The following is a 12,781-nucleotide window of genomic DNA, read 5'->3' on the forward strand; positions in this document are numbered from 1 at the left end:
AGCTCTTGAGTGAATGGAACTCACTGAAGAGCTTTTCACACACTGAATTTCTGGAGAGTACTCCACCTCTCCAAAAAAAAGTGTGAAATTACCTTACTGTAGCTCTTTGCTCTTGCTTCTCTGCCGTCTGCTTTTGTGAAGATGAAGCACTGCAATTTAGCAAGACCCAGTTTAATAGATTCATAAAGGTTAAATTCAAAGAAATAAAGACTTCTCAAAATCCAATAAGAAAATAACCCAATTTAAGAAATGGCCAAAATATTTGAACAGAGACTCGACTGAAAAAATATACAGATGACAAATAAGTTTAACATCAATAAGTCATTAGAAAAATGCAAACTAAACCACAATGAGATACCACTACACATCTATTAAAATGTCTAAAAATAAAAAGATTGATCCTGCCAACCTTTGTCAAGGATGCACAAGAACTAGAACTATCACACTGATGGTAGAAATGTCAAATGGTACATCCACTCTGAAAAATCGTTTTTTAAAATATTCAATATTTTGAATGCCCCAACCATTGCACTCCCAGGTATTTATCCAAAATAAATGAAAGCATAAGTTCACTGTACACAAATGTTCATAGCAGCCCCCTTCTATTAGCCAAAATCTGTAAACAACCCAATTGTCTATCAACAGGCGAATTGAATAAACAAATCATGGTATATTCATACAGTGGAATACTGTTCAGCAACAAAAAGAAAAGTACTATTGATATATGCAATAATATGGATGAATCTCAAAATAATTGCAGAGTGAAAGAAGCCACATTAAAAAAAAGGTACAAAATCCATTATTGCATTTACATAAAATTTGCAAAAATGTAGCTGGTCTGTAGTGACAAAGTAGATCAGTGTTTGCCTCAGGACAGGGAGAGAAGTGTTGGAGACCAAAAGGGAAACATTACAATAAGAAAACTTTTCTGGGTAACGAATATGTTCTCTATCTGGATTGTGTTCATGATTTCAAATTCTGTGTGTTGTATGTCAGTTACTCTTCAACAAAAGGGAAAATTTCAAACAAAGATTAGTGTTCATCTATTTTAAATCTTATTTTATAGATTAAAAAAATAGAGTTTTGTTTAAGTCATTGAGAAAGCCAAAGATTAATTTTGGTAATGTTAAGTTTTGGCTTTAGGTTTGAAGTGACCTAGAATAGCAAGAAACAGAATATGCTACGTAATTTGTAAGTAGGTAAGCCCAGGAGATTCCAGGAGATTGTTACAGATTTTTCCCTTATGCAGTAAGATAAATGCAGAGAGTGGAAACAAACTGACATGAAGAATAAAATGTTTACACTAAGAGGATAGATGCATTCCTACTTCATAATAAATTTCTCACTATTATACCTTGCTTTGCTCTACAGAACTTGAGGTAGCTTATAATGACAGCACATAGAATAGGAAGAATAGCCAAATAGGAAGAGTGAGAAGCAGGGGTTATAAATTAGACTAGAATGTCAAGATCAAACGTTGCCCTTAAAAACTTCCCCTATTCTCTGGCCCTCATTTTCCATAGTCCTTCATGAACCTCCTCTGGAATTTAAGACTTTCAAGCTGGAATCCTTTGTGGAATCCTCTGTAGATTCCACAAATTAGTAAGATTTTTTTCTTTGGTCAGATAAGGTTAAAAATAAAATTTGCTGTATTCTCTTCTTGGAGGGTCACAATGCAGTATAATATATAAAGTCTGGAAGTCATATGTGTGAAAAACTTATTTCACAAGAATTGCTCAAATTCTTTTGACTTTGAAACACTTTTGGGGAATACTTCTTTATATCCAACTCTGAGAAGTAGCATCCTGGAGAACATACTTTGTGAAATATTCTTATTTAATAAATGAAGGAATGAAGACACCCCTCTGTTAACCTCCAAAGCAGGTTAAATGTTTTCTAGTTAATGGCAGGGTTGGAACTCAAACTTGGAACTTTTTGTATTTTATCTTGCTCTTTTTCCCGTGCCATTTACCATTGTTATTCATGTTCAGTCCAGATCAATTTATCAGGTGAAGCCAAGAGTGTCTCATTTAAAGAAATGCCTTAAAGAATTTTGCATTTTTTTACTTGACTCCTTCTGATAGTCATTGTTGCTTACTTTTCTATATAATTATTGATTACCTACAATGTACAATTCTGTGGGTGGTTCTTATTTTAATCTGAGGGAAACTGTTTACACCCTGATTATATGAGTGCTAAAGCACCTTAAAAATAACATACATTTTAAGATGCTATGTAAATGAACTTGATTTTATTACAGTGCCTTATAGAGTACTTTATACTTCACAAATATTGTATGATCAAATATAGCATCATCAGATCATAATCCTAAACTGAAGAATATGAACACCTGATATATTTTTTTTCCTTTTTAAAGGAAGAACAAACTTTTTTGTGCACTTATGTCGGGTAATTTAACATAATAGATATGTTCCCCCATTCTGCAGAGGAAAATGAATCTCAGAGGTACTGAATACTTGGCTTAAGACAACTGCCAGAGCCTGAAGTTGAACTTCGGCTTTTGATTTTTAAGTCTCGTGCTCCACCATATCCACCAGAATTTCATTGAGAATGTTTCTGGTTTTTTGTAATCTCTTTGGAGCAACCGTAGAATCAGAAGTAATTTAAACAAAAGAATAGCGGGAAGTAGGGAACCCCAATTGTCTTGTTAAAATATTTGATCATTCATTATGTTTCATTCACTTAAAAAATATTCAGTGAGTCTGGTCTGTTATGTCCATGAGTGCTTCAATAGGCAATGAAAATTTAGTGGTCAACTTTTAAATTAAGTTTCTTAAAACAAGTACACTTTTTAAAACAATGGATTTTTTTCTTTTAATGTCAATTATGTTGAAGTATTGATAAGTACCTCAAGAATCAAATTTCATGCCAGGGTTGCATACTGACTGTGATAGCAAACATTAATACACACACACACATACATACATACATGTATATGTATATTTATATAAAATGTATTCATTATAAAAGTTAGACTTGTATATGTATATTTTGAAACATGCAAAATCATCTCTAAATTCTTTTCTTTTGAGTCATTTTATATAATACCTATGAAGAAGTAAGTGAAAGATTATTATTCATAGCTACACTAAATTTCACAAGAGTTTGCAGCAGACACTCTTTATTAGATGTGACCCTTTCTTTTGTTTTCCATTATATGCATGCCTTTTTTGGATTTTGTTTTTTTAATTGACTTTATTTTTTAGAGCAGTTTTACTTTTGCAGAAAAATGAGTGAAAAGTACAGAGAATTTCCATATACTCCCTTACTCACCCACCCCCAGTTTCCCTATTATTAACATCTTGCATTAGTGTGGTACTTTTGTGAAAATTGATAAGCCAATATTAATACATTATCAGTAACTAAAATCAATGGAATACTGTTGTTTTCATTAGGGTTCTAATAGTTTTCATTAGGGTTCACTCTTTGTGTTATATACATTCTATGGGTTTTGACAAATGTGTAAAGACATGTATCCATATTACAGTATCATACAGAATTGTTTCACTGCCCTAAGAATCACCTGTGCCCCATCTGCATTCCTATTTCCCTTCCCCCAAATCCCTGACAACCACTGATCTTTTTACTGTCTCTACAGTATTGTCTCTCCGGGATGTTATAGAGTTGGAATAATACAGTGTTTAGCCTTTTCAGATTGGCTCCTTTCACTTAGTAATGTGTATTTAAGATCCCTCCATGTCTTTTCATGGCTTGATAGCTCACTTCTTTGTATTGCTGGCTAATATTCCATTGTCTGGATGTACCTAAGTTTGTTTATCCATTCAGCTATAGAAGTATATGTTGGTTGCTTCCAAATTTTTGGTAGTTAGGAATAAAGGTGCTATAAATATTCATGTGAAGATTTTTGGGTGGATATTAGTTTTCAGCTGTGTTGGCTAAATACCAAAGAGGGTGATTGCTGAATCATATGGTAATAGTATGTTTAGATTTGTAACAAACTGCCAGCTGCCAAAATGTCTTCCAAAGTAGCAGTACCATTGCTGTCCCACCAGGAATGAACGCAAGTTCCCGTTGCTCCAAATCCTTGCTAGCCTTTGGTGTTGTCTATGTTGGATTTGAGCTATTCTAATAGGTGTGTATGGTATCTCGTTGTTTTAGTTTGCAAATCTCTAATGACGTATGATGTGGAGCATCTTCTCATATGCTTACTTGCCATCTGAATCTTCTTTGGTGAGATGTCTATTCAGGTCTTTGGCCCATTTTTTTTAATTGGGTTATTGTTGAGTTTTAAGAGTTCTTTGTATTTTTCTGGAACTACAAAAGACACATCTGTGTCTTTTGCAAATATTTTCTCCCCATCTATGGCTAGTCTTATTCTCTTGGCAATGTCTTTCACAGAACAGAAGCTTTTAATTTTAATTAAATCCAGCTTATTATTTTTTTCATAGATTGTGCCTTTGGTATTGTATGTAAAAAGTCATCACTATTCCCAAGGTCATCTAAATTTTCTCTTAAGTTATCTTCTAGGAGTTTTATAGTTTTGCACTTTACATTTAAGTTTATCATCCATTTTTAGTTAATTTTTGTGAAAGTTGTAGGGTCTATCTAGATATATATATATATGTTTTGTTTGTTTTTCTGCATGTAGATGTCCAGTTGTTCCAACTCCATTTTTTGAAAAGGCTGTCTTTTCTCCATTGAATTGCATTTGCTTTTCTGTCAAAGATCATTTGACTTTATTTGTGTGGGTCAATTTTTGCATTCTTTCTGCTCTGTTGATATATTTGTCTACTTTTTAGCCAGTACCACATGATCTTAATTACTGTAGCTTTATTCTAAATCTTAAAAATCAGGTATAGTCAGTCTTCCTTTTCTTTTTCCTCCTTGTATATTATGTTGGCTGTTCTGGGTATTTCATGTCTCCATATATACCTTAGAATCAGTTTGTCAGTATCCACAAAATAAATTGCTGGGATTTTGATTGGAATTGAATCTGAAGATCAAGTTGGGAAGAACTGACATCTTGACAATATTGACTATTACTGCTTGTGAACATGGAATGTCTCCATTTATTTATTCCTTGATTTCTCTCATCAGAAATTTGTTGTTTTTTCATATAGATTTTGTATATATTTTGTTAGATTTATAACTTTCATTTATTTATGTTTTGAGTACTAATGGAAATAGTATTGTTCTTTTCATTTCAATTGTTCATAGCTTAGTATATTGGAAAACAGTTGACTTTTATATATTAACCCTGCATTCTGCAACTTTGTTGTAATTATTAGTTTCTGGAGCTTTTTATTGTTTCTTTGGGGTTTTCTATATAGACAAGCATGTCATCTGTGAACAAAAACAGTTTTTTCTTTTTTTTTCATGCTATATTCTGTTTATTTCCTTTTCTTGTCTTACTGCATTAGCTATGGTGTTGACAAGGAATGTGAAAAGTCCTTACCTTTTTTCCTGATGTAGCCTTCAGCTTTTGTATATTAAGCTTGTACCTTGTAACCTTGCAATAGTAGCTTATTAGTTCCAGAAATTTTGTGTTGTTTCTTTGGAATTTCCTACATTTACAATTGTGTCTTCCGCAAACAAAGACAGTTTGATTTCTTCCTTCCCAATGTGTATACCTTTTATTTTGTTTTATGTTTATTGTATTAGTGAGGGCTTCCAGTATAATGTGGAATAGGAATGTAAGAGGGGGCATCCTTGCTTTGTTCCTGATCTTAGCAGGAAAGCATCTAATTTTTCATTTGCATTCTATTTTCTGGTAGACATTATAGAGAATTGGTATAATTCCTTCCTTAAATGTTTGTTAGATTCACTAGTGAGCCCATCTAGATCTGATGCTTTCTGTTTTAGAAGATTATTCATTGTTGATAAATTTCTTTAATAAGTATAGACCCATTCAGATTATGTTTCTCCTTTAGTGAGATTGTGTAGATTGTGTCTTTCAACACAATCTACATGATATCATGGAATCATGGATATCATGGTTTATGATATCATGGAATCAGCAGTGATGGCCCCTCTTTGACTTCCGATACGAGTTATTTGTGTTCCCTCCTTTTTTAGTTAACCTAGCTAGAGATTTATCAATTTTATTGATCTTTTCAAAGAACCAGCTCATGGTTCCAGTGATTTTTTTCTCTCTATTGATTTCTTATTTTTAATTTCATTGATTTCTGCTCTGATTTTTATTATTTCTTTTCTTCTGCTTACTTTGGATTTAATTTGCTCTTCTTTTTCTGGGTGTATCTTTTAGGAGTTCAACACATAAATTAAACTAAATGCTTCTGAGAGTCATGGTAAAATAAAACTTATAATAGTTTACAAATGCCATGTAAACCTCTGTTTTTCCCCAAAAATATAGATAAAGCAGTTTTTCGGTATTTCCTTTTAATAAGGTTGCTAATATTTGTATTTTTAATACTTGCCATCTATAAACACCCCTTTATGTACATTCTAAATTTTTTATTACATAGATCATTGTAGTCAGAATTTAAATATTTTTAGTAAGAGTCAATATATAGGATAAATTTATAGATTAAAGTTGTTTCCTTATTCTAAAATAGGTTTGAGGCAATTTCCTTAAATAGCACATATGACAAAAATAATGAAAGAGATACTCAGAATAGTTGCTATATAATTGTAATGGTAATTCTCAAATTTGGACTTGAAGTTTCTGTCAATCAAGATTTAAAAAGAGACAGAGTGGTGATTACGTTTTTAAAAAAAAAGCACAAAAAACAAACTTCTTATCAGAAAGGCGAGTTTGGTTTTTAATTCTAAGTAAAATGTTCCTTAGCATTATTTTACAAAAGACACTGCTCATGTCAGGCATTATCTAAAGTAAACTAAGTGATGTGGTGATGCAGTATTTTAATATCAGTTACAGTCATGGATTTCATATGGCAACGTTAATGAAAGTCAAAGGTATAATATTAAAATATAATTAAATGAGGGCAGTTTTATAAGTTACCAAGGTAGTAAGGTCTAATTTTATAGACTTTTAGTATCTAAAGTGGAAAGAATTAAAGAATTGCACATTCGGTAATATATTATCACATTTTTCAGTTGGGCTTTTGATAAGGAATTAGATAGCAGAGACATTGAGGTTACACATTCTGATTTGGGCCTAGAATGCTAGAAGTTCAGTAGTTTTGGTTGAGAGAATACTGCGTATATTTGAAAATGAGATAACCAAATAATAAGGTTGATAGTCTGTTGTAGAAGTTAAAGATCCTAACCAGGTTTCGTACCAGTACACTGTTCCATCTCTGCACAGAAGTGAGGTAGAGGTATAAAGATGAATTTTATTCAGGATTTCTAAGTCTGACATATGAGCAAGTGCCCCAAAGTAAGTATTTTTAGCCACCTGTGTTATAGAACACCTTCAAATATAATTTCATGGATCTTCTGGGCTTTTTGTGCAACATAATTTTTCATGTTGGCAGACCCATTCAAACCCACCAGTAAAAAATGCAACAAAATACACACCAAAATAACTGAAAATATATTAACATGCTATTTTGTTATAAAAAGCAACTGAATTTTGGAGAATTCCATTCATCTTGCAGGGCACAAGGCATTCAACAATAACAAGTAGTTGTAAGAAGTTTATACTCTAGTGACATAATACACACCACAGACTATTATAATACAGCATACGGGTGCTGCCCACCTGGAGGATGTGATATACATATACAGCCCTGACAAAAAATGATAGGAACTAAACATATAAGGAAAAACGCAACGACAAGAAAGGCTAGGGTATAAATGATCTTCAACTTAGGTATAGGTTATATCCTAAAGGTATAGTTCTAAGTTCATTTTAGCTTAGGATGTACTTTCCTGTAGATATCGTGTGATAGGTCCCTGTCCTGCAAACCCTATTTAAATTCATAATGTGGAATATTCCTAATGTTGTGTTGCAACAGAGAAGGGTTTATCATCATCCCCTCTCACTCCATGAGAAGTAGGGGGAGAGGACATTTGAATTTTTAATAGTAAAAAGAAATATAACTCATATGTTCTTGCCTTTACTTTCACTGCTGACTAGCATTAGGGGATGGAATTGGGGCTTGGAAAAGAGGGAAGGCCAAGAAATACAACTGCAGTATTGACTCAATAATTGACTGAGGTGAAAAATGAGAGTTTAGCTAACAGTGAGTAGGGAGTCCCAGAATGGTGGTGTCTATAGCTAGAATGGAAAGAGGAACAGTAAAGAGAAGGAAAAATAACCCTCAGTTGTCTCATAAATAAAAGAGAATTCATTTCTGTCTGGTGTGGGTCATAGGACACACATAGTTCTTCGGTAGTGATTTTCAAAAGGCAAAATTTGTATTACTGCAGTTGATCCTTGTACATCGTGGGGGTTAGGGGCACCATCCACCCCGAGTCAAAATCAAAAATAACATTTTCAGTCCGTGGTTGGTTGAATCCATGAATGTGAAACCCAGGTATATGGAGGGCCAACTGTATATTTATTGAAAAAACTCTGCGTATAAGTGGACCCATGCAATCAAACCCCTGTTGTTCAAAGGTCAACTGTACTTGTACATTCCAGATGACGTAAGAATTTTCTGTTATTGTAAGGGGAGGGACAAGCTGGTTTTTAAGAGTACCTCTTTTGTTTTCAAACTCAGTAAGCTGTCATCAGTCAAAAAAAGCTGTATGTGTATGTGTGTATATATATTAAATGTTAATTTGATATAAATGTTGAGGCAGTATACTGAAGAGTGAAAAATGTCAGCCTGATTGTCCACTGATAACTTTGAAATTTGGAGAAAAACACTAGAATTTTTAAAAAATCAGAATACCCCTTAGAAAGCTCTTCTACAAGGATTTTTTTGAGAAATTCATTGCTCTCAGAATTTATATTCACTAGATATAATTTATTTTCCATGCATAGTCCTTTGGGATTTTTATAAAATTTCTTTCTTATTGATTTATTCTTGATATTTATTGAAGCTACCAGAAATCTGTTTATCTTCACTTTGTTACTTTGTTTTATATTTTTAATTTGTTTTCCATGTAACTCTTGTTACCCAATTTGTATTATCCTTTGAAATCACACTGTATACGAATAATCTTTGGGATCACAAAAGTTGTTTCTCTTAGTATTATCCCTTATTTCAAGAAATTGAGACAGGATCTTAGCTATTGTATCTCTGGCCAAAATACCCTTTTGCCACAAATACATAAATTATGTGTATTACCAAAAATAAAAAAATATGTACTAATTCACAAATATACTTTCTTTCATAAAGCATGTACAAAGGAAGCAATAAATTGTACTTGAGGAAAATATAATTTTCCCTACTCTTTGTCTGTGGTGTGCATTGGAGTCTGACCTGGATTTGAGTCTCAACTCTCTACTACTTCTACTCTGGTAACCTTGAATAAATCTATGTTTCTGTGTGTCCATTTCTTCATCTTTAAAAGAGGACTAATAATTTCTAGTTCATAGTGTTATTTGGAGAATTAAAATGAGATAATCTAAGTAGTTTTTAAACATTGTTCTCTGGTACCCTAGATCTCTGTAGAAACATTTAATGGGTCACTTGTATCTATTTTATGTTTAGGGTTCTGCAGAAGATTTGGTTTGAGAAAGAGGGTCCTGAGGTTCTCTATTTAAAAACATTTGAAAGCCATAGCTGTAAGTAAAGTGCCTTGTACATAATAGTTGCTGAACAGATACTAGTTCTCTTGGGCAGGTTAGAAAATCTCTACTCCTTTCCCTCCTTCATGGGACTCCCTCCCAATCTGTATATTGAAATGCTAAATTACTTTTGTTTAACTGCTTTATTGAAGTATAATTCACATACCATGTAATTCAGTTATTTAAAATGTACAATTTAGTGTTTTTTAGTATATTCACAGAGTTGTGCAACCACAACCATAATGTAATTTTAGAACATTTTCATCACCTCCAAAAGAAACTCCCTACCCACTAACAATCAAACTAAGCTGCCTTTGGATTTTGTTTCCATTGCTTCTTAGAAGTTAAAATGTAAGTTAATACATCAAGAAGAACAAAATGAATTTAATGTCTGTACCTATATAAACCAGTAAAGACTTGATTAGATTCCATTATGGCATTTAGCATACTTAATTTTATATATTAAATCACTAAAGACTTGGTTCTTTACATTCTTCACTTCTAGAAGGTTATTAACCTACTTTCATGACTCTTAAAGATGACTACTTGATCTGTATATGTCCTGCTCTTAGCTTAGAAATTGGACAGATACTTTGCAAGTACTTGTTATGAGCCAGGTGCTACATTAGACTCTTAGAGTGAAGCAATTAATCAGACACATGCTAGGGAGTTTACATTTTTAGAAGGGTAGCATGTAAACGAAAGAGAGTAATACAGTGTGATGATTGTTATTATGGAGAGGTGTGTAAAGTGCTGTTGGTACACATGTAAGAGAGTAATAAGTTCTTCCAGCCAAGAAGGAGACTGGGGGAAGGGCACAGAGGGGAAAGGACAGAGACTGAAGAAAGAGTTGCAAAGAAGCTGGTCCCACTTGCAGAAAAAGTAGAATTCACCAGGCAGGTGATGGAGGAGGAATATATTCTAAAAAAGCTAAGACTATCCCGGGTCTAAGCCTAGAGGATTAAAAGCATACACAATGTTTAATGAAAAGTCAGTGAATTATTTGACGTGACTAGAGGGAACTGATCGTAGTGTATTATGGTAAAACCGAAAAGGTTGCCTGGAGTATGTTGTGAGATCCTGAAAGTCAGCTTCACACCTTGTTTTATCACATCCCACCCGCCTCCAGTTCTGGCTTCAGTCTAGAGAATTAGCCTTTCCCAATCTAATATTCACAGCAACATAGTTTGTACTGCCATCACCTAGTTCCTCAGGAGTTATCTTGGACTTGTTTCACTACTTTGCTTTCCATAGCCATTCTCATGTTAATTATTAAGTATCTGTCTCTTCTTTTCCACTTCCATGGTCTCTTTCCTAGGATCACTTTTGTGTTTCTTTCATCCATTTTTAATATTGTATTTTTCTGTTCCTTGGATTTTACCTCATCTGTTTTGGTATTCAAAGTAGATTTATACAGGAGCTAAAATAGCTCCTATCATAGAGAGTGAAGAAGACGAAGGGCCAAACAGTTTCTAAAAAGGAAAACTCTTATTGTTTATTATAATCTTACTAAGAGTTCAGTGATAAGGAAATTCTCCATCTACTGATGTAGGACATATAGAGTGAAAGTGATGTAGGATATATTGAGTGAAAGCAGAGGACAGAAGAATATAGTACATTACATTTTGTGTCAGAAAATGGAGGGACATTAGGATATAGACCCTATTTGCTTCTGTTTGGATAGAGAAACTGAAAAACTATAGAACAAATAAATATCCATGGGAATAGGGGGCGAAGGGGTGGAAGAGGATGGGGTGAGGACAGGCCTCAATGCATATCTTTTTATGTTGTTTGGATTTTTGACCTGAATATTTGGTCTATTTAAAACTCGGGCCTTGTGTGCCACTGCGGGGGTGGGGGTAGGGGGGAGAGCAGGATTGAGAGATGCTGACTGATTTCCTTTTGCCTCATATATAAAATCACTCCTTAGTCTATACCTTTCCTATTTCTCCAGTCGGATTATGCCTTTGTATGATCCCTTTAATTCAAATGAACTCTTATCTCTCCATATCTCCAAATTACTTTCAAAACTCAACTCAAAATTCATCACTTCCTCCTCTACAATTGGTTAACTATTTCATTCTGTCATCTTAGCTTAATATATTTATATTCTATATTTATATTTTGGTTCTTTGTTGGTGTCTCTAAGTATTGTAATTTATTTTGTAAATGGTTATTCTTCCTCCTTAGATTGTTAACACCGTCAATAAAAAGCATGTTCTTTCTTTCATATTATCTGAAGCATAATTTAATAGCTACTTGGTAATAATACTTTTTGTTTACTTTGGAGGATCCTAACATGTTATTTTAATTTGGATAATTTTAATCAACAGATTTTAAATTAGAAAAGATGTTATATAGAAAAGCTAAGTTTGACTACTTTTTCATTATCTAAAACTTCAAAGTATTAAGTGAGAATATTAATGAGGAAAAAGTTTTATTTAAAAACTATTGATAATAATTAGGGTCACTTTCTGTCCAGTTTAGGTGAAAATATGTGAATTTGTGCACTACAACCAGAACATAACCATTAATTTGCATGGAATACACGTTATTTGTATGCTAGTTACTAATTCATACAATAATTGAGATTTGCATGATTTTTATCTTTGCTAATATGTGTGACATGCAGGATTAATTTTGAATTTATAAATCACATACAGTAAACAGAATAGTCAGTCTTGTTTTTAACATTAAGTGCATGATCAAAAGTAAAACACTTAAAAATAAATTCTATTAGGAAATGAACATTTGTTTTTAAAATTGATCATAGAAAATAGAAACTTGTAAGCTGAGAGGCTCTTAGTATGTTTTTATTACTTGAGGTATTCTAATCTAATTTTTATTTTGACACAGGCAAGAAAACTAGATGTATATTTTGAATATGAAGAAAAAATAATGAGCAAGACTACTCTGGATAAATCTCTTCTAGATATAATATCAGACCCTGATGGTATGTACCATAAATTTGAGATTAACGTAAGTTTCACATCTGATGAATCCAGTATTTTCAACTTGAGTAAAATCTGAATAGAATTATTGTTTTTTCTGACAATCTATGCTAATATTGGGATAATTAAATGAGCTATTTTCTGTTGAGAAGTTTGTAGCACAGCAGTTTGAAAAATAGAAAAA

The 12,781-nt window shown here is 32.8% G+C and overlaps 1 protein-coding gene across 1 annotated transcript in view; it reads left to right on the forward strand.

Moving 5' to 3' along the window:
- Positions 1 to 12,781, forward strand: part of SCFD1 (sec1 family domain containing 1) — a 93,889-nt gene that overhangs the window by 43,142 nt on the left and 37,966 nt on the right. The window contains exon 15 of the mRNA XM_033107379.1: positions 12,503 to 12,599. Within this exon, the coding sequence (XP_032963270.1) occupies positions 12,503 to 12,599 (97 nt within the window). The remainder of the gene's footprint in view (positions 1 to 12,502; positions 12,600 to 12,781) is intronic.

Source organism: Rhinolophus ferrumequinum, chromosome 6 (assembly GCF_004115265.2).
Source record: "Rhinolophus ferrumequinum isolate MPI-CBG mRhiFer1 chromosome 6, mRhiFer1_v1.p, whole genome shotgun sequence".
Classification (NCBI taxonomy): domain Eukaryota; kingdom Metazoa; phylum Chordata; class Mammalia; order Chiroptera; family Rhinolophidae; genus Rhinolophus; species Rhinolophus ferrumequinum.